The sequence below is a fragment of the Podarcis bocagei genome (assembly GCF_964188305.1).
Source record: "Podarcis bocagei genome assembly, chromosome: Z".
NCBI lineage: Eukaryota > Metazoa > Chordata > Lepidosauria > Squamata > Lacertidae > Podarcis > Podarcis bocagei.
In genome coordinates this window covers 1303523-1326720 of record NC_138140.1, presented here as the reverse complement: position 1 = coordinate 1326720, position 23198 = coordinate 1303523, and the positions used below count along the sequence as shown (strand labels likewise).

Below are 23198 nucleotides of genomic sequence, written 5' to 3'. Positions count from 1 at the left end.
TGTTCACACAAGCGCCCGGTGTCTCTTCAAGGCTTAAACGCAGTTTACGTTCTTCCAGCCCCTTAAAAAGGCACCAAAAGTAAGGTCACTCTGAACCTGAAATTAGTGTGTTTAAGGTTAAGAAGTCTGCTACTTCCCCACCTCCTGAACTGATTGTCCACATTTTTTTTGTTTGTTTGTTTGTTTAAAGATCTTTTAAAAGCACGAGCTGAATAAAAAGATCAGGGAAGTTCCAGCAGCACATTAGCTTTGCATCTTTGGATTTCTGTAGGTTGTACTGCGTTTCTTCAGAGGTGGTTTACAGCATACTAAGATTTCTCTCCTTTTTTGTTGTTGTTTTACAAAAAGGAAAAATATTTTATGTATGAGACAGTCCTATAATCCATAGATCACAGGCACAAGAGACAGCAACAGCTCGGAGGGACCCTTAATCCGACTACATTTCATATGATAGACTAGCGGCTCTTTCAGCACACATTGTGGCCCAACGCTGCAGAGTGTACTTAGGGAGCTATTTATTAACAGATTATTGGCACGAGATGGCAATGAGGACTTCTGTGTTTACAAAAGGATGCTTTGTTGCACACCTCAACGCTATGGTGCAAGTACGGGGGGGGGCAGGCACTATAAAACTGCAACAAAAAGCACTCAAGCAATATGCCGGGGGGTGTTGTTTTTTTAAAAGAATTATATTAATACTACAGGGGCTCTCCAGGACTGCAGGCATCAGGGGCGACTATTGTCCCGTCCGCTGCACACACCATTACAAGACAAGGTCTGTTCGCCCTGAGGGGCCCACGCTGGGACGTGCTCAGCAGCAGCAGGCAGGAGACATCGCTGCACCTTCCACGGAACAGAAATGTTTTTTAAACGGGAGAGGGAAGGAAGGGAAAGGATCAGAATCAAACACTCCCATAAGAAAATGTAACTAAAACCTGATAGAGACTATTACGGGAGCCTTTCTGTACGAACTTCACCGCACCCAGCTGAATGGAGATTTTTCAGGGTTGTAACAATTAGGAGAATTTGGTCCAGAGATCAATTTTCAACCCAGACTAGCAATGGCTGACACGATACCCCTTCCCAAAGGTCGAGCTTCCTAGCAAAAACAACTAGAGTGTACTAAGTACACCGATGGAGCAAAAAATAAAACTTCCCTCCCTCCCTCCCAACATTACTTTATAACAAGATGCATTTGAAAGAGGAAGAAGCCATCAAGATCAGCAGTAGCTTTCAGTCACCACAGCCATCCACACGAATTTTGCAAAGCAGGATGTGTCCCCTTTCCCCTCTGCTCTGAGCACTAATTGCAAAATTCCCACGGCATTTTACATGCAGTCACTCCCTCCCCTTTTTATATTCCATCATTCTGCCAGATTTGATGTGACCATGAAATTTTTAAAAAGTGATGTGATGCCAAGTAAACTCATAAACCCTAAAACAACGAGATGAGGATTCTGTAACTAACAGCAGCCTGCAGCACCTCCAAGGCAAAGTAAGTTTTTTTTTAAAGGAGTGAAATTCATGAATTTGCTTTCTCAAAATAGATTCTGAAATTGGGAAAGCCTTATTGAGGACCAAAACCATCTATTCAAGTTTATGCATGCAAGTTTTACATGTTGTGTATACATTTTTTTAAAAAAAAATCTTAAGTTTCTAATCACAATTCCCTTTTTGCCCCCCCCCCATGCTTTCTATTTTGTTTTGTGTTTTTTAAGGGAAAAAGAACAGCTATAATACGTTGAACAACCCTGAAATGAATTTTGTCATGTAAAAAATTAATTACGCATTCCAAACCTGGTCACTGTAGTCCTTTGGGAACTGCCTCCGCACCTCAGGATCTGTAAATAATTGACAGATAATATTAATTGGCTTTGGATTAGTGAGCAAGCAGAGAATCACACATTAATATTTGATCAGAAGATGATAGCAGCCCTGGCAGGGGATCCAAGGAGGGCAGCTGAGGCTGAGGCACTGATAAGAGGAAGTAAGGACTCCTCTAGGCTCTCCTTTTACCCTCTTTCCAGAAAGACAAAAAAGAAATTAGAGAGACCTGATGCTACTGTTAACTTTAGGCTGTTATCTAATGCAAAAACCTAACCAGGTGCAAATTGCCAGCTACGTGTGCTGCAAGGGAACAGTGCCCCAATCGTGCTTAGACTCTTTATTTTTAATCAGACACCTCTTTAGTCAACTACAGGACTGGACTTTAAGTGGGGGAAAGGCAACCCATCAGCAGAATTCAGTGGGACCCAATCATAGCTTTCCCCCATCTTACTCAAGTGTGTGGGTAGAAGGGAAAGCGGACTATTTAAAAACTGAAGTGGGAGGGATCATCATTGGTAAATATCTAATTAAAGTGGCACTGAACTACTTTAACATTAGGAAGCCCGAGTTTTAAGCCTTCATTATACCAGTAACATCCCTCACTCCCCAAAAAGCCACAAGTTCTCCCGCCATCGTTTCTCAGGATAAACATGGCAGTTCGACATAAGAAGCAGTAGTTCTGAACAAGTTCAATTGCATAAAATGGAACAGAAGCAACAAAAAACAAAACCCAGACAGAAATAATTTCTATGACAAACCATCTCAAAACAACTCTGTTGCGGCCATCTGCTTTTCCTAACAGTGTTTCCAGGATTGCCAGGTTCCGTATTATCAGTGTAATTATAATTACAACAATAATAGATTAAAAACTAGATGCCTTGAATTTTGCAAAGGAGTTGTCATTTATTCAGGGAGCCCGTTGTCAGACCAACATTTGGGCACAATTGTGAGCACATTTTGAATTCTTTGGGCTTGCAATGCAGGATGCATTGTTAACCAGATGCTTTCCATTTCTGCAACAAACAAAAAAATGTTTCCACAAGTTTTGATCATTATGGAGGGAGCAGGGATTTGTAAACAATCTTTACTGCTCAATTACTGCTCCCCTCTGACAGAGTTAAGGCTTGTGGGGCAGAGAATAATTTTATGATGTATGCATCATATACTTAAAAAAACAAACCCACCCTAGCTCCCTCACAGGCAAAGTTTGTTTTCCTAATAAATTGGTTAATTGGCAGGTTCAATTGTTAGCAGATGCAGAATTTTCACTAAACTATACTTGCTTTCAACAAAGTATTTAAGATGTACAGTCAGGGTACTTAAAAAAGAAAGAAAGAAAGCTAACTGATGGAAGCTGCTATTAAATTTTCCATGTGGATGCAAGTTTGATCACAGTCCTTCAATTGTGCATTTGGACTTGAGAGGGAGCCTTTGCACAGGGTGGGGAAGAGGGAGATCAAGACATGAAGTAACTTATCCAGAAGATGGCAGAATATTAGACTCACAATCATCAGTTATGAAATAGATTAGCCTTCAATATATATTTTTTACATATTTTATTCATTTGCTTTTCTGATAACATTCCAAAGCATAAACAAAAACAATACAACAAAGAAAAGTATTTCCTTTCAAAGATTTTAAATAATCAACAAAAAATCAGAAAACATTCCTTGACTTCCTATCCTCTCTCTCCATGGTTCCTTTTAACCCCTTTGTGTTTTCTTAGTTCACCCCATCTATCGCCACCACTTTTATATACTTTATTTATTTCTTACTCTGCTGAAAAATTTACCATCCTGCTAGGTAAATTGTTTGCTTATAACGCTTTCCCATATATTCTGTAAATTGTATCCAGTCTTCTTTATATCTTTCATTGTTTTGGCTACTTATTCTAGTGGTCATCCCTGGAGTTGCCTTCAAGATATTTTAACTCAAATCTTCCACTCTACTCTTACAGCTTCCAAAGAAAAAATTAAAAGATTGCTAAATATATGTGTTGTACTGTAGCACTTTCGGTTAACAGTCTGCAGAGAGTAGCATGAGCGAGCTGCTTTCAGAAAAGCATATGGACTATTGACGGTCCAGTGAAAGTGAAGTATACCCAACCCCCCAACCCTACTGAATTCAAAGGGTTCCAGTGGTGTCCAAACTTTTTTCAAAGAGGGCCAGATTTGATGAAGTGAAGGGCCAACCAAACTTGTTGACCTTTTTTTAGGGTTGGAATTGTTGAGGTTTTTTTGGATTTTACCTCAGGAAATAAACTGCCACAGAGGCCAGCGGGCCGGATTAAGGCCAGCGGGCCGGATTAAGTCCCTGAGACGGACTTTGAACATGCCTGGTTTAGGCACACCCAACTTACACACAGTGTGAGTTGTGTGAGTCTACTGTGTGAACCCCCTTTGTCCCTCCTTTGAAGTGAACGGAGAAGCCAACTTTGCACTTGTGCACTGATGGACACATAGGAATACACACAGAACTCCAGAATAGGGGATCTTTGCAATACCTCTACTGTTATGATATGGGACTTCCTCCTATTTCATAGTAACACATTCATGTGCTACAAAGCATATTCTTCTTCCCAACATTCAGGTAGGGGTTTCTTCTGTAGCTGCCCTACATGGGCAGCCAAAACAACGTAAGAAGGGCTCTTGTAAATCAGACTAAACGTTTTGACTAGTCCAGCATTCTAAACTCACAGTGGTCAACCAACTGCCTCTAGGAAGCCCTGCTACTCAACATCCTCCATGCTGGAGATGCCAGAGGGTGCACCCTGAGTTTCTGGGTGAAAACCAGGTGCTCTGTCATTCAACAATGGACACTTCCTTTCCCTGCCACTCCCCACTCAATCCAGCACAACCTACCACACAAAGGTCAGTGTGCATCTTGCTCTCCTACTCTTCTTTTAGTCACCAAGTTAGCTACCAGAACCAATGCAACCTCAATAAAGAATTGGATGTCCTCTTCAAATACTTGGTCTGTACACAACAGAGCTGCTTGGCAATCTTCACTCCATACAAGCCATGTAGAAGAACAGAAGCCTAAGACCCTGTTCCACAGGACTCCCTTACCTTGAAAATACAACGTAAGTCAGCTTCCAAAGAACAATAATTTTAAAAAACCAATCAAAAGAAAAAACTAAAGCTAGCAAGAAGTACATACAGAACTAACCTAGGCAGTCAAGATTGAACAAGAAAACAAGAGGAGACTGAGAGGAGATACGATAGCCATCTTCAAATATCTCAAGGGCTGTCACATGGAAGAGCAAACTTGCTTTCTCCTGTTCTGGACTTGAATCAATGGCTTCAAGTTATAAAGAAAGGAGATTCAGACTCAACATCAGGAAAAGCTTTCTGAGAGTAAGGGTTGTTTGACAGTGGAACGGTGTCCCTTGGGAGGTTGTGGACTCTCCTTTCTCAGAGGTTTTTAAGCAGGGGCTGGGTGGCCACCTGCCCAGGATACTTGAGCTGAGATTCCTGTCTTGCAGGGCGCTGGACTAGATGGCCCTTGGGGCCCCTTCCAACTGCATGATTCTATGATTATATTCCTAACCCTTATGCTTTTTCAAAGGCTTCAGGTAGGTAATATTAGAACAGTTTGCTTGTTTTCCTCTTCCCAGCCCTTTTTTTCTTTTGTGGCATGCGGACAAGGATTGTGCTATTTTTTATTAATTGCGAGCCACCCTAAGGCGTTCATGGCTGAAGAGCAAGATGTAGATACTGGGGGAAAGCAACCAGCAAACATACCCTTTACTTTAACAGTGGTCTCATTAAAGGGAAAGGGAGCTTGTTGTGTTACCCCTCCTAACTCCTGAATATCTTACAGAATTTTCATTTATTGGATTTATATCCCCTGCCCCCCTCTTCCTTCAGGAAGCCCAAGATATGATTCCCACAACCACATTTTATCCCCACAACAATTCTGTGAGCTAGGTCAGGCTGAAAGAGAACAACAGGGCTAATGTCAACTCCCTCATATTTTCAGATTTTCTGGTTAAGTGGGGTTTAGAACCTGGGGCTCTTGGAACTATGCTGGCTCTTGGTTCTTGGCCCAGCTCCTAAACCCCTCAAACCGAGGCTTTTACAAACCCAGGAAGAGAGTGGGGAAACTGCTCCTCTCGTCAGAGAGACAGTGTGATGCAGGAGCCAGAGTGCTGGACTAGGGGCCTGGGGGGAAAGGGTTCAGCTCACTGGGCCGGTCACTCTCAGCCTGACCTTCCGCACAGGATTGTTTTGAAGACAAAATGGGTAGAGAAGAATGTAAGCCGCTTTGAGCTCCCTGGAGGAAAGGAGGGATATAAATGTGCAAAATAACACAAGCGAAAAAAACATTTTCCCATTGAAAACCAGGATGATTTGGTACCACCAGCCAGTTTAGGTGAAGTTAATAATTCTAAGGTTAACCTATGAACAGTGGCCCTCAAAAGCATGATGATGCAAGAAGCGCAATGTTACGAGGAGCTAGCAAATCAAAATTCAATGAGAGTGTCTCTAAGTAAAACTCTGGGCATTCAACATGTGTGTCTGCATGCAAAAACCCAGGGTTCAATGAAAAAGGTGTTCTAATGAAGGTTTGTGTTTAAAACTGATTCATTAATTCTAGACACAAGGTAGCTTCAATGATGCATGGATAAAAGATGATAAGCAGAGCCCCGGTGAATCCTTCTGGGAAGCCCACAAGCAAGCCCACAAGTTTAAATATATTTTAAGTATACTGAATATTCAGAGGGCATTTAAAAAATAACAGTACAGTGGTATGACAGCTTGGATCTCCACAGCAAAGGACCTCATCAAACCAATGCCCAAGTTTTTAATCAGGGCTCTTTCTCTATAACGTTCTCCAACCTGGTGCCCTTCCCGGTGTTCTGCACTGCATGAGTGTGCTGGCAAGGCTTATGGGAACCTGAGTCCAAAATATCTGGAAGGTACCAGACTAGGGAAAGCTGATCTTCATGAAAGGATATGCTTGCAACTGTGAACTTCTATTTTGTTGTTTAGTCGTGTCTGACTCTTCGTGACCCCCTGGACCAGAGCACGCCAGGCACTCCTGTCTTCCACTGCCTCCCGCAGTTTGCTCAGACTCATGTTTGTAGCTTCGAGAACACTGTCCAACCATCTCATCCTCTGTCATCCCCTTCTCCTTGTGCCCTCCATCTTTCCCAACATCAGGGTATTTTCCAGGGAGTCTTCTCTTCTCATGAGGTGGCCAAAGTCTTGGAGCCTCAGCTTCAGGATCTGTCCTTCCAGTGAGCACTCAGGGCTGATTTCCTTCAGAATGGAGAGGTTGGATCTTCTTGCAGTCCATGGGACTCTCAAGAGTCTCCTCCAGCACCATAATTCAAAAGCATCAATTCTTCTATATATAAATTTAAATCTCTGTTTAGACCAAGGATGGGAACCCTGTGGCCCTTCAGATGTTGCTGGATTCTTAACTTTCATCAGCCCCAGTCAGCATTGCCATTGGTCAAGGGTGAAGGGAGCTGTACTCCAACAAGGTCTGGAGAACTGCAGGTTTTCCATCCCTGATGACCAACTCCACGTGATGCTTAAACAATAGTTTGGAAAGCCATTAAAACCAGGATATATTTCTTGGCTGTTTTTTCTTCTTCCGGGAGAGAAGTGCAGACAAATGTTTCTGATGTGCCACAAAGTTTTAAATACGGTATATCTAAGCTTCATACCACATATATGAATAACTGGGAAAATTTAAAAAAGGGGGGAATACGGCATTTAGAAATTACCATGGAAAAGCCATAATGAGATCTTTCCAAAATGTGGGGTTTGCACCAATAAAGCATTTACAGATTAGTTAAGAAGGCTGCTTACATTTTAAAACAATTTGTGTCTCCCATTAGAAGCTTTGTTTTCTTGTGCTGTAAAACATGAATTAGCTCACTGCCCCAGTGGGAATACAAAAATGTCCCTTCAGTTTCATTCTTTTCTTGGGTGGGTAGTTGGGGAGAGAGAATACTTCCTGCATTATAAAAAATATGCTGGTTATATAAGCTGGCAGAGGCAAGATCTGGTGGCTGAATTTTGAAATTCAGACCGGCTTCTGTTCTCCTTTTAAACAATCTATTTCTAGTTTTAAATAAGGGAATACTAGCAACCGCTCAGTTATGTGGCCAGTGCTTTGCCTCTTCACTTTGTCCACATGCCGAGTTCCAGTTTTGCATTATACAGTTGTACCTGTGGATATGCACACCTCTGGTTGCATATCCTTCGGGTTACACACGCGGCAAACCTGGAAGTATTTTTCCAGGTTTCACCCTGCACGCATGCGCAGAAGCGCTCTACCGCACCGCACACATGCGCAGAACAGGCACCTCCAGTTGCACATTCCTCAGGATCCGACCGGAGCTCTGGAACGGATCCTGTGCACAACTGGAGGTACCACTGCGTATGCAACACAATCCTATGCAAGCTTACTAAGAAAAAAATTTCAGCTTACTTACTTTCCCTGACCCTGCTGTCTTGTGTGGGTCTTTTAGAGTTTATCTACAGGTTTTAAAAGGGTTTACAGCTCACCCTGAACATTCAAAAAAGGATCAAAATTAGATCAGGCTAGTTTGTGCGTGGTATTTCACCTCAAACTGGACTTTTGTTCCTTCATACAACACATTCTGGAGACAGGACGACTGCAAAACAGCATTAAACTGCTTATATAAACTTCTGTTGGAGTAATAGATCTAGTGTGTTCATGAGCTAGTGCCTTCCACTATTTATCACATATCCAACTGAGCTTTAATTTGCCAAATGCAGTTAATATATTTGTGAATGCAGACCATTGTTAATGCCCAGCGGTAGGGAAACATCCTTAACAAAGACCTTAAAGCAGAAATTTGTGGGGTTTTTAATCGCATTCTGCAATTTCATGCCTTTTAAGACACTACCTGCCCTTCCCTGCAGCCTCAGTGTTAATCCCAAACTGGAACCTGATTTAATTTTCCAGCTGACAGGGTGGGAATCCGCTGCATGTTTGTGACTGCTCTTTTCTGTGACCATTTCCGTGTCACTTGGATACCAAAATTCAGCAAATCGAAAGAGATGTTTTGGTGCACCCTTCAACCACAAGGCCAGAGTTTCAACAATTTGGCTTATGCTTAAGATCATCCATATCGGAAAAATTGCATCTCTCCAGCTGGAATTTGGAGGCTCTGTGCTGCTGCTCATCTTTCAAAGGCTCCTCTCCCTGCATCAAGGTGCAAAACGCCAGTAAAATAACATGATTGCTGATATTCGTAAGTCTTTAGAAAATTGAAACTACCATCTGAATTCGCTGAGAACTATAAAAACTGTGACCACTTGGCTATTTACAGCTGTTCATAGTTCGATTTTCATTATGCATATGTCTTTTTAAAAACTTATTGTCACCCACCCCGGGCCTTTGGGACGGGTCTGGCTGTGTAAAAGGGGGGGGGGGTCATCTGAGTATACAACAGAACATCATTTGCCAAGCCATTCTGGCTTCCTCCACATCATCACAGGTTAACTCTGCTCTCAGTATTTCCTCCCTTTCCAAAACACAGAACTGAGCAGGGAAACTCGAATTCTTACAACTCTACGCAAAAATTCTGGGAACATGCTACGAACTCTAGTACTTGCTGAAACAAAATGAAACGCTACTTTCTTCCCAACCGTTTAGCACAGTTGCAGGCTGCAAGCGTCCGTACGGCCTATCACAACAACAGAGGCAAAAAGGGGGAGGGGTAATTGCAAGTAAGAGAAAGTGAAATAAAATATGTCTGCTGAAATTAATGGGATAATTATTTACTTTTCTTATGTTTTATTTGGCATTGTAAGAACTGGATCTTCAAGAAAGAGCTACAATACATTTGCTTTATAACTCACTGCTGAAGCGCATTTTAGAGTATCCCCGTATTGTGAAAGGAAATGCTGGCCCTGTTCTTCCTTGCGCATGTACTTAATTGATGCAAACACAAGCCTCTGAATCAGCAGGATGCAGGACAAGGAAAAGCACAATCCACCTTCGACCGGCTGACCAAGCCTCCATTCATGGGAAAGATTACTACTCCACGGGAACAACGAATCCTACCCTTCAGACACAACCGGCATGTCTCCGGCTATTTATGCATGAAGAGTAGACACTGACCTATTGTCTTCACTTGCGAGAGCTCTGCTCTGAAACTAGTACAGTCATCAATTAAGGGAATCCACAAATACTAAATGCATCAGCTGTTGTATAATAAACTATTGTCAATGAAAGCAAGCAAAAGTGCGCCTACATGTGGGTTGGGATTTATTTCTACAATTACCTCCTCCTACCCCCCACCAATGCTTAAAAATGAGACTTTGCTGCCAGAAGCATACAAATAACTTGGAAAATGCTTTTATGCCACCACCATAATTAACCTACAAACAGACTCAAAGTGTACGGCTGACATCCAACAGAAAGGGGGTTCACCCAAGGAGCAGCGCTCGTGCCTTTTCATCCCGCCCTCCCACCACGGAGCTCAGAGAGGTATAGAACGCTGCTCTCCAATCTCTCCTCTACCTGACAAAATGTTATCTCACCCTGACAGAGAAAGCTTTCATTTAGGACATTTTGCTCTAGCAGGAGAAAGAAGCAGAAATGTGACAACACAAAAAGGAAAATGTGGTATCAGAAAAGGAGGAGAGAGATGGAAAAAATAACAGGTGACATTTTGGGTGGGTGACAGCCGTGACCTGCTTTCGTCATATTACAAACTGGCCCCTGAAACTGCTTATTATACGTGTCAGAGCCCATCTCTGATAGCTTTCAAACGTCATTGCCTACATGTTTTGCTGTGATGTCCATTAGGCTTTAAAGAGATGAGGCATGGACAGATTCACAAAGAAGTCATCTAACAATATTACCCACAATATCTAAATGGGACATCCACACTAAGAGGCCATATGCAGCAGGGTGCTGGGAACAAACCACAGGGAATTGCTGCTGCCTTCATGCCCTGTTTAGGCTGGGCTTCACAAAGTCATCTGGCTGGCCAGTGCTGGAAACCAAATGCTGGAAGAGATGGGACGCTTGGTCAGATGAGTAAGGCTCTTTGATCTTTTTGAACCCAGTATGTCCTTGACAGGGGAAATCAGTGTGTCCAGCTCAGTCTGAAACACAATCCTATATGTGACTGTCCCTACAAACCACTGTTTAGTGTGTGCTGCTTACTAGTGCAGTACTGTGGTCTGCAATGCAGTGTTGACACTGAAAGCACGAAGTAACAATTGCTTGCCTTTGTGGGCCAGCTATGGCTCAGTGCAGCCCTGCAACTAGAAAATAAGCAGGCCATAGCGCTGGGAACATTTAGAGAGCTGACACAGGCAAAAATAGCTGGAGCCTTGCCACTGGAAAAATAAACCAAACTTTTTATTCTGCTCAAATGATCCTTCAACTCAAGACCTTGCATGCCAAACCTCCCCAGAAATCGTAACCTCCACAGTACCAGTTCCACAACTTGCCTAGCACACAGGAAGGTTACGAACATGACTACACTCGGAATTTATGAAATCCCTTGTACAAAAGGAAGCCCATACAAGTTATACATCAGGGATAGGCACCTGTGGCCTCCCAAATGCTGCTGGACTCCATCAGCTACAGCCAGCACTGGAAGATTTCGCTTCCAGGAGGAAACAACTTTTTTTTTGGGGGGGGGGGGACCGCCAGCATTGCAGCCTTTGGCAAAAAGTGCATGGATGTAAGATCTGAATCTTCGCGAAGCTCACTTGTTGCTCTACAAGGTTTGAGATCCCAAAACTTGACCTCTGGAATCTAAAACACTAAGTCTTGCAATCAAAACCCAGAATCTGCCAAGAGCAGGTACCTTGAGGAAGTCAGTTCAGTTGGTAGAGAATGAGACTCTTAATCTCAGGGTCAAGGGTCTGAGCCCCACACTTGTGGCCCCTTCCAGCTCTACAAATCTATTATTAATCTGAGCCATATATATTTAAACAATTCACCTAGCAAACATAGGTGACCAGGAATTCTGTACTAGCCACAAGGTTTGTTCCTCCATGACCAGCACAGGGGCAGGACACCATTCATACCACAGCCTCCAGTCCAATTGGCACTAGCCCATTGTCACCATCAACCATTTATCTGATGTTGACAGAACCAAGAGAAACACTCACCTGAGGTTCTTAACACCTGGGCAGGTTCATATAGGGAGATACAGACTTTCAGGTAGCCTGTGTCCAAGTCCTATTGCAAGCCACCATCACCGGTAGCTTAGTGTTTACCCACAAGCTAGTTATAAAATTATTCTCCCTCCTCAGCAAAATGGACCATAATGATGAAAGTACAAGTTGCTTTCCCCAATGTTCTCATTCCAGAAGTCTCCTTTCTACTCCTTCTGCAACATCAGCAATTTCACAAATGGTTGCCCAGTCAGCATCCTCAGGTAAACAACTTCATCCCAAAAATACTCAATAGCTTTATTTGTGGGCAAGGTGACACGTGAAGATCGGGGGGGGTGGGGGGAATTGACCAAGTTCTTGCAAGACCAGTATATTCTTCTGGAATACCACTGTCAAGAAATGCACACTGGCAGGAAGCTTTTAAATTACTAAAACCATCATACGATCTGCCTGGCAGACATCCTTTGATCAAATGTCAAACTCCGGCTCTTCAGATGTTTGGGACTACAATTCCCATGATCCCTAGCTAATGGGACCAGTGGTCAGGGATGATGGGAATTGTAATCCCAAACATCTGGAGGGCCAGAGTTTGCCTATGACTGGTGTATCAGCTGTAAAATATGTGAAGTTCTATAGAAAATTGGGAGTAGTAAAATATTTGCTTTGCTGACATAGTGCAAGCAATATGAAAGTGTAATAGGAGATCTACCTGGTATCTTCACTGTATGTAACGAGCTGAGATTAGAAGCACCTGCTGTAAGGAAGAGGTCTTACCTGTAATCCCAGCTCGTTACAGTACCTGTACAAAAGACACCTGTCGACAGAAGCAATCAATCCAGCAGATTCCAAAATAGCCACCATGACCAAGACCAAAGAGCTGTCCAAGGATGCCAGGGACAAGATTGTAGACCTGCACAAGGCTGGACTGGGCTACAAGACTATTGCCAAGCAGCTTGGTGAAAAGGTGACCACAGTCGGTGCAATAATTCGCAAATGGAAGAAACACAAAATAACTTTCAACCTCCCTCGGTCTGGGAGGCTCCATGCAAGATCTCAACTCGTGGAGTTGCAATGATCATGAGAACAGTGATGAAGCAGCCCAGAACTACACGGGGGGAACTTGTCAATGATCTCAGGGCACCTGGGACCATAGTCACCATGAAAACAGTTGGTAACACACTACGCCGTGAAAGACTGAGATCTAGCAGAGCCTGCAAGGTCCCCTTGCTGAAGACAGGACATGTACAGGTCCATCTGCAATTTGCCAATGTACATCTGAATGACCCAGAGGAGAACTGGGTGAAAGTGGTGTGGTCAGATAAGACCAAAGTCGAGCTCTTTGGCATCAACTCAACTTGCCGTGTTTGGCCTACAACCCCAAGAACACTACCTCCACTGTCAAACACGGAGGGGGACATATTATGCTTTGGAGGTATTTTTCTGCTAAGGGGACAAGACACTTTCACCGCATCGAAGGGACGATGGACGGGACCATGTATCGTCAAATCTTGGGTGAGCACCTTCTTCCCTCAGCCAGGGTACTGAAAATGGGTCGAGGATGGGTATTCCAGCATGACAGTGACCCAAAACACACAAAGGCCAAGGCACCCTTAAGGAGTGGCTGAAGAAGAAGCCCATGAAGGTCCTGGAGTGGCCTGGCCATTTGTCCCAGAGGAGTGGGACAAAACGCCTCCTGAGATGTGTGCAAACCTGGTGGCCACCTACAAGAAATGTCTGACCTTTGTAATTGCCAACAAGGGTTTTGCCACCAAGTACTAAGTCATCTTTTGCAAAGGGATCAAATACTTACTTCACTCATTATAATACACATCACAATCTCTGACTTTTGTCTTCAGGGTTTCTGGGGGTTTTCCTGTTGTTATTCTGTCTCTCACAGCTACAATAAACCTACCATTAAAATTATGGACTAGTCATTTCTTCATCAGAAGGCAAATGGGCAAATTTAGCAGGGGATCAAATACTTTCCCCCCTCACTTATTACTTCAATAGGATGGGCTAAACCTGCTATGAAACTGAACACCCTCCCAAGGATCTATAGAGGGGGGGGCGGAGTATAAAGCATGTAAAAGCTACTCATATTGTAGCTGCAGTCTTCAAGATAAAGCAAGAAGAAAATAATGCAAATAATAAATTGTGATGCTGAAGCTCTGTAGTAGAACTTATTGGGATGCAGCAACAGTTTACCAAGGGGGGAAAACAAAAGAAGTTGTGCAGGAAACCAAAAGTTCCTTAAAAAGGAATCAAAGTGAGAGAAAAATACTGAACAAGGGCTAGAAAGCTACAAGATTGGCTAAAGTTGGATCTTTAATTGTTATAAAAGTGCCAGAAGTTCCCTTTACACTTAATCCCTGATCCCATAATATATTTCCCATAAAAATTCCCTGATCCCATAAAATGTCACTTCAAATAAATCTAACATTTGCAACATCAGTTTTGTTTTGTGGTGTTTTTTCTTCTTCTTAATCCTGAGGCAAAAGGAACAATACCAAATAAGTCATCAGGCAGATGGTCAAGAGACTCACTACTGAATATCATATACAGTCATACCTCATGTTATGTTTGCTTCAGATTGCACGTTTTCAGGTTGCATCCCACGGCAACCCAGAAGTACCGGAAAGTGTTACTTCCGGGTTTCGCCGCTCACGCATGTGCAGACGCGCAAAATGATGTCACACACATTCACACGCATGTGCAGAAGCGGCGAATTGTGACCCACGCGTGCACAGATGCACAGACGCGGGTTGCGTTCTTTTCAGGTTGCGAACGGGCCTCCAGAACAGATCCCGTTCGCAACCAGAGGTACCACTGTACAGTCAAACCTCGGTTGTCGAACGTAATCCGTTCCAGGAGTCCATTTGACTCCTGAAACCGTTCGAAAACCAGGGTGCAGCTTCCAATTGGCTGCAGGAGCTTCCTGCACTCAAGTAGAAGCCGCGTCGGAAGTTCAGCTTTTGAAAAAACGTTCGAAAACTGGGTTTTCGGCATTTGGGAGCCAAAGCATTCCAAAACAGAGCTGTTCAGGAACCAAATGTTTGACTGTATAAGCAGTTATTTCTTAGACATGATTGTTGAGAATGATAACCTTCAAAATATCCAACCACCTTGTGGAATTCAGACTTCCCAGCAAACTGATCTGTACCTTCCAGACAAATGTGCGAACTCCCAAATGTTCCAACACAGTTTTCAGCTTTTAAGAAAAGGATTCTGAATATATCAAAAAAGTAGAGAGACAGTAAGTTTAGAAATGCCTACTTAAATCCAAATTTTATGCAGATTATTTTTAAAACACAGATTAACGCAGAAACGGATTTATGGAAGAACTGATTTATGGATGGACAAATGCAAACACAAGAAACATAGACTGCCTTCCACATCAGCAGACTAACTGATCTTAGCGCAACTTCTTTACTCACTCCGAGTCTTACAAATAAGCATACCCATCTGTCACGTCAATAGCTGGCAAAAAGAATCTACTAAATCTTATTCATGCCAACAAGAGACCTTGGCTACCTCATAAAGCCCTTTATAGAATCAAGAAAGGAGGAGGTATAGCAATACCTAACCTAAAATGGTATAAAGACTCCACTCACTTACACAATATCCTTTTGATTTTACAAGGCTCAGACCAGGTCCCTTGGTTAAAAATGGATGATGATAGAGGTCAAGACTTGATGTGATCTCTTCCTTTTCAGAAAAATGAACAAGAAGACACTAGAAGACATTAAGCCCTTACTAAAATCAGATTTGACCATATGAAAGGAATGGAGACTTACCTTTTGATTCCCCTTTAGTCTCAATAGCTCAACACTCTTCCTTTCGCACAGCAGCCAAATAAGGCTCATTTGCTAGGTAGGATTATATAAACTCAGAGACTTCTTCTAATCTACACTAATCAAAAGACTCCTACAGCTCCAGAAATGAATTTTATATTGGGAGATATACCATGTGGCTGGTTAGAGATACACCAGATTATACATTTTCTAAATCAGCCAAATAAAAGGACTCAAGCATTATGCAGCTTAAATGGTTTTGAGCAACTACTCAACACAACCAACCCACTGGGAAAGGGTATCATCTTCCAACTATGTAAAATCGTCACACAGTTGCCTACCCATCCTCTCACTTCATCAAGACTAAAACAGGGAAAAGATTTTGGAGAATTAGAGGAACCGCTATGGGAACAAATTTGGAATAAACTAACATTTGGATCTGTCTCAATTATAAATTAAGAAAATGCTTTGAAGATAGCACATCACTGGTACATGTGCCTGGCCATATTATATGGAATTAATCGTAACACACCCAAACTTTGCTGGTGGGAAAGCAATTTACCTGGCTCTGGAGTACACATGTGGTGGTTTTGTCCAAAAATTATTTCCTTTTGCAAAAAAGTTTATCAAACAATGAAGCAAAAGAAGGGATAATCACTAGAACTAAACCAAAATCGGCCCTACTATCTTATTTTACTCCTCCGATAGATAACATAACCAATAAAGACCCCATCCTCCATTTATTAACTGTAGCTAGACTGGTGATAGCAAAAAAAAAAAATTAAATGCAAATCTTTTTAAAGCCTGGATTCTGCGAGTATGTGACATTGGGCATATTATGGGCAAATTAACCATTCCATAAATAAAATGTTAGTTGTGGGAGGGAAGACCCACACCTCCTAGATGACATGGTATCATTTTACAGTGGTGCCTCGCAAGACGAAATTAATCCGTTCCGCGAGTCTCTTCGTCTAGCGGTTTTTTCGTCTTGCGAAGCAACCCTATTTGCGGCTTAGCAGATTAGCGGTTTAGTGGCTATTAAAGGCTTAGCGGCTAAAAGGCTATTAGCGGCTTAGAAAAAGGGGCAAAAAAGTGAAAAAAATCGCGACTTCCGGGGGCGGCGCGAAACTGTAATGGCGGTCCTCTTCGAGCTCTGAAGAGGGGCTCCGCGGAAAAGGGTCGTTCGCTGCGGCATAGCGACGACCCATCAAGATAAACCACGGGTAGAGTGAGCCCGTGGCCGTGGGACTCGGCGGGCACCAGAAGCTGCTCCGAAAACACAGAAGGGACCCCGTAAGGAGACCCGGAGTGAAGGAGGGGTAGCGGTGCTGTGAGTTCATCGCTCTTTCCGCAGAAGTGAAGCCGCGCGGCCGTTGCAGATGAGCGCTGATCCTTCTTCCTAAAACCAACATCAAACTGCAAGTAACATACCCGTGAGTAAAGGGTTTAAAATTGGCAAAGAATTTGTTAAATTTGGCTGAAAACGGGAGACGAGAAAAGGGAAGTCCGTCTTCCGACATTGCTGACAAGATCAAAGCAAAGCTTTAAAAAGCGGAAAGCGCTTGAAACGGGACTGTGGGAAGCTTTAACTTTTTCGTGCTATTAAACCTGCTCTTTTTCCTGCTGAATTGAAGGTGGAAAGGGACATTGATTAAAAGAAGGAGTGACGGGGACTTCTCTCCTACCTCCTTTTTTCTTTGGGTCGTATTTTTAAAGAGCCAGATCGTCGGGCTGCCGGAGAGGGAGACTGTGTCAAACTGCGGAAACAGTTGCAAAAACTTTGTAAGCGTAACTGATACATTTGAGCAGAAAAGACTGGACGTGATACTGTTGCAAGCACCTCTTGTGAAACTTTGCTGAACTTTAAAAGGTGCTTTGGGGAATTTTGAGTCTTTGAAGGGACTGTTGGATTATCGAATTTACTGAGTTGAAATAATTTGGAACTTTAATGGCGGATTACTTCCTTCTTTGTCTTTGAAACCTGGTGGCACTCCCCCTACAGGGCTTTCGGATTATAAAATCCTGGGAATTGACTTTTGTTTTGTGGGGGTATCTTTGTCCACCAAAAACTTAAATCTATTCAAAGATAATTATGAAAAATGTTGGTCGGAAATTAAAAAAGACTTGGATATTTGGTCAAGATTGAAACTTACCTTGTCAGGCCGAATCGCAGCTATAAAGATGTGTGTTTTGCCAAAAATGTTATTTTTATTTCAAACCCTCCAGGTCGTGGACAGAATGGAATGTTTTGGAAAATGGCAGAAGGATATCTCTAAGTTTGTCTGGCAGGGCAAAAAGCCCCGAATTAAATTCAAAATACTAACTGACTCAAAAGAAAGGGGGGGGTTTGCCCTGCCGGATTTAAGGTTGTACTATGAGGCTGCAGCCTTCTGCTGGCTGAAGGATTGGTTTCTGTTGGAAAACACCGATGTCCTAGATCTGGAAGGGTTTGACAATGTTTATGGTTGGCATGCATACTTGTGGTATGACAAGGCGAAGGTTCATAAACTGTTTAAAAACCATATTGTCAGAAAATCAATTTTTGCCGTCTGGATGAAGTACAAGGACTTATTAGAAAGCAAGATCCCGAGGTGGTTATCACCAGTGGAAGCCAAGATTTCTAAAAAAAGGCCCAATATGGAGGCCTACTGGCCAAAATATTGGGAATTGATTGAAAGAGTTGGAGATAATTGGAAGCTCCAAAGCCAGGACAAACTAAAAAATAAGGTGCGAGATTGGTTACATTATGCTCAAATTCAAGAGGTATTTAAAATGGATAAAAAAGTGGGTTTCCAGTTGGAGAAATCGAAACTGGAGACGGAGTTACTAGAACCAAAGACTAAGGTACTTTCGAGGATGTATGACTTGCTGCTTAAATGGAACACACAGGATGAGACAGTTAAATCTGCTATGATAAAATGGGCACAGGATGTAGGACACAACATTATGTCTGAGGACTGGGAAAGGTTATGGAACACCGGTATGAAATTCACGGCATGTAGTGCCTTGAAAGAGAACATTATGAAAATGGTATACCGGTGGTACATGACCCCAGTCAAGTTGGCTAAAATATATCATCTTTCTGATAATAAGTGTTGGAAATGCAAGGAGGCAGAAGGGACATTCTTTCACCTCTGGTGGACCTGCCCGAAAGTAAAGGCCTTTTGGGAAATGATACATAATGAGCTGAAAAAGGTATTCAGATATACCTTTTCTAAGAAACCAGAGGCCTTTCTTCTGGGCATGGTGGACCGGAAGGTGCCAAAGAAGGACAGAACCTTGTTTATGTATGCAACCACAGCAGCTAGGATTCTTATTGCAAAGTTCTGGAAGACACCAGATTTACCCACACTGGAGGACTGGCAGACGCAGCTGATGGACTACATGGAGTTGGCAGAAATGACTGGCAGAATTCGAGATCTGAGCGAAGAAACAATGGAGGAGGATTGGAAAAAATTTAAGGACTATTTGCAAAAATATTATAAGTTGTTTGAATGTTAAGATTGTGCACGATTAAGAAACGTTATGCTTCTGCAATTTATTTAAGTAAATGATAAAGTAAGTATTGATGGAAAAAAACGAGACAAATTAGAAACAAAATATTATGTTTATTAAGAGTGTTAAAACTAAATTACAAATTTTCGAAATTGGTAACATAATAAATTTAAAGGTATAATAAGATGGGAAACAAGATAACAAATTGCTGAACTGGCTAGAATAATGAATGCAATGCTGAGAGGATGTGAGGAGGTCCAAAAGCGAACTGTTGAAGGACGTTATGAAAGTTTCTTAACTTTTTCTTCTTTTTTTTATTTTTCTTCATATATAAAAAATGTTTCTTGCATGTTGCTATGTAAACAAATCTGTTAACCTATGGAAAGAAACGCAATAAAAAATTTTATTAAAAAAAAAAAGTGAAAAAAATCGCAAGACTCACAAGACTTTTTCATTTTGCGAAGTAAGCCCATAGGGAAATTCGTCTTGCGAAGCGCATCGGAAAATGGAAAACCCTTTCGTCTAGTGGGTTTTTCGTCTTGTGAGGCATTCGTCTTGCGGGGCACCGCTGTATTGACTTTGTTAAGACAATTGAGCATGATTTTCACCCTTGATCAACTCACAGAACCTTATGGAGACACACTTTCATTTGACTGCCTTTCTTGGAACATCTAAAACTACAATCAGAAGCCACTATTTTTTCTCCCTTTTCTGTACAACTACTGAGTTCTATTTTGTATGGGTATGTTTTGTTACTTGAAATTAAAAATCAATTTAAAAGAAAAAAGAAAGTCTGAGACTCCAGAATAATTAATTTGGACAAATATCCTTCCCAAATCCAAAAGGTTATTCAACAGATTTTCACAGAACTCTACACAGCCAGGATAAGAGAAGAAAATGTTCCACAACACAGAATACAGGCCTGAGAGATAACTTTCAGTTTTGGAGTACTTCCTGCTCAAAAGTGCCAAACTGATATCTTAGAGGCGACAGAAATGTTTAGAAAAATGTCTGCCTGGAAGAAGCGGGTGGTGGAAAATAACCAGCACATCAAACACCTAGCCATTTTTGCTGTTCCGAAATGTTGTTACAATTGGGCTAAGGTCAGAAGTTAGGAAAAGGCAACCTAATCCTGATCCCACAGAGTGTCAGACGTTGTGTTGAAACAGAAAGTATGGTCCCACCCACCTCAAAACTTATCCTTATGCAATTACCCCATATTCACTACATCAATGGTAATTTCCAGTTACTCCAAGGTTGAACTATAGCAGCTACATTAAACCTTTGCCAACCTGGTGCCCTCCAGATATTTTGAACTGGCTGGGGCTGGTGAAAGCTGGGCTGGATGGGACACTGACCTGGTCCAATAGGCTCTCATTATCTTCAAAGGCTGAGCTACACAGTGTAAAGCATCCCTCATAAAAAGGAGTTTTAAAGGCCCCCATTCCTACACACAAGGTGTCCAGAAATCATGGAACAAATTGTGGACTCCACGGTCAATTGCACCGAATATTCTGCAGCTGTTGAACTGCAGTCATGCAAAGGTCATCATATGCAAGGAAGCTGAGCTTGGAACTCAAGATGATCTACTATATACCAAACCAGTGGCTAATATAGCAACTTTTAAGGGAGAAGAGTAATACGTTTGAATTCTTTATATTCTGCTTTTTCAAGGTTCAGTACATGGGCTCTTCTCTCAAAACCAATCTATTTCAGCATATCCTGCAGAAGGCAGCATCCATAAAAATGAATGGCTATGCTAAGGAGCATGCAAAAATATGAACAATGAAAAACTTATTAGTGCTTTTGTACTTCTAAGAGCCAATTTATATCAGGAATAAGGAGAAGCTCCTCGGCAGCGCAGGGTTAGCAGTCTTAGAAGTGGCTCGCTCTCCATACCTTTCCACTAATGAATAGGTGCTCTTTCTGAAAGTGCATTAGGAATACAGAATTATTATTATTTCTAAAGGCAGTATTTGTTTGTATTAGAAACTGTGTGGGCACGTGGAATCTTCCTACAGGAGCTTGCCTTTGTTATTCCCTGAAATAGGTTTGATCTTCAGAAGTAGTACCGTCATAATATTTCTATACTGCACACCTTTCAGAACAGGCTTCATGGCTGTTCCTTTTCTCTCTTTTTTGATGGGAGACTGCACTTGCTATCAATGCATCCCATATAACTGATCCAGGAGAACTGGAAAAGGTCCCCCTCAAAGCAGAAGACAATTGGAAAGGGAAAAGAATGGGAGCTTTCAAGAATATCTGCGCCCTTCCAACACGTCAACAAGCATATGGTAAAGGGCCGTTCGTGGCCTGCTTGGATTTGCAGAAGGAACCTGGAAAAATCCTTTGGCAAAGGCTTTCAGGAGGCTAAGTAGTAGACTCAGGGTAAGAAAGGAGAGCCTTTTCATGGATCAGCAACCAGTGAAAAGATACGGAAACAAAGGGGAGGAATAAATGCCCAATTTTCTCAATGGAGCGAGGAAAAGCAGCAGGGCACCCAAAGATCTGCACTGGTCCCTGTGTGTCCTCCTTTAGAGACTCATTAATGACCCTGGAAAGGGAGTGAGCTCTGACGGGGCCAAATTGGCAGAAACACAACCAAGTTTCAAACACAAAGCAGGCTGTTGGATGTTAAGATGAGATATTCCTAAACCAGGCAGTTGGAATAACAGATACAGAGGTGCAGATAAATATTTTTTCATTTATTTCAAAACACCTCAGCATGGAGGAGAGAAAAGATATCCTTTGGGATCCAATACAGTGGTGCCCCGCAAGACGAATGCCTCGCAAGACGGAAAACTCGCTAGACGAAAGGGTTTTGCGGTTTTTGAGCTGCTTCGCAAGACGAATTTCCCTATGGGCTTGCTTCGCAAGACGAAAACGTCTTGCAAGTTTGTTTCCTTTTTCTTAACACCGTTAATACAGTTGCGATTTGACTTCGAGGAGCAACTCATAGAACGCAGTGTGGTAGCCTTTTTTGGTGATTTTTGGTGATTTTTTAAGCTTTTCCAAAACTTTTCCGACACCGTGCTTCGCAAGACGAAAAATTCGCTAGACGAAAAAACTCATGGAACAAATTAATTTCGTCTTGCGAGGCACCACTGTACATCGGTTTCTGCTCCCAAAGAAAGTCTCAGAGCTGATGCAACTCCACAAAACAGAGCTCAGCGGAAACAGGAAAAACCCTAATATCCCAGAAGAAATCTACCATGCCTTTACACTTTGTAGACTAAGAACATAAGAGCCTGCTGGATGACGCCAATGGCTCATCTAGCCCAGCTTCCTGTTCTTCCAGTAGCCAACTAGATGCCTATGGGAAACATGAAGGTAGACCTGGGACACAACAGCACTCTGCCCACAGGTACCGTATTTTTCACCCCATAGGGCGCACCGCCCCATAGGACGCACCTAGTTTTTTTGGGGGGGGGAAATAAAGAAAAAAAATTATTTCCCCCCCAGGCGCGGGGCTGACGCGGGGGGAAGCCCAAGCTTCCCCCAATCCCAGCCCTGAGAACAGCCTGCTATCCGTAAGCCTAGGGAGGCCAGCGGTAAGTCGCGCCGGTCTCCCCAGAATTCGGAATGCAGGCAGCTCTGCACAGCCATTGGGAGGCGGGCGCGAAGTGGCGCCGGTCTCCCGAGGGTTGCGGAGAGCGTCCTTAAGCGAAAGCCTGCATTCGCCCCATAGGACGCACACACATTTCCCCTTCATTTTTGGAGGGGGAAAAGTGCGTCCTATAGGGTGAAAAATACGGTAATTCCCAGAAACCAATATTCAGAGACATATAGGCTTTGTGTTTGTCACTAAATCCCAAAAACAGATATAAAACCCCAGACTAGATCTTAGCCCAAAGGGAGAGAAGCACTATTTCATGTCCAAACTTGGCACTTGCCTGTTTATGTTTTGATCTGCATTCTTATCCAACCCCTGCACCGTGTATAAACTGATCCACTCTTC

General features: G+C 42.6%; 1 protein-coding gene across 5 annotated transcripts in view; it reads right to left on the bottom strand.

Annotated features, from left to right (window-relative positions):
- DENND1A (DENN domain containing 1A) overlaps positions 1-23198 on the bottom strand; it is a 281962-nt gene that overhangs the window by 203859 nt on the left and 54905 nt on the right. For all 5 annotated transcript variants that reach the window (XM_081179677.1, XM_081179679.1, XM_081179678.1 and 2 more), the window contains exon 3: positions 1798-1841. In XM_081179677.1, coding sequence (XP_081035803.1) covers positions 1798-1841 — 44 coding nt within the window. The remainder of the gene's footprint in view (positions 1-1797; positions 1842-23198) is intronic.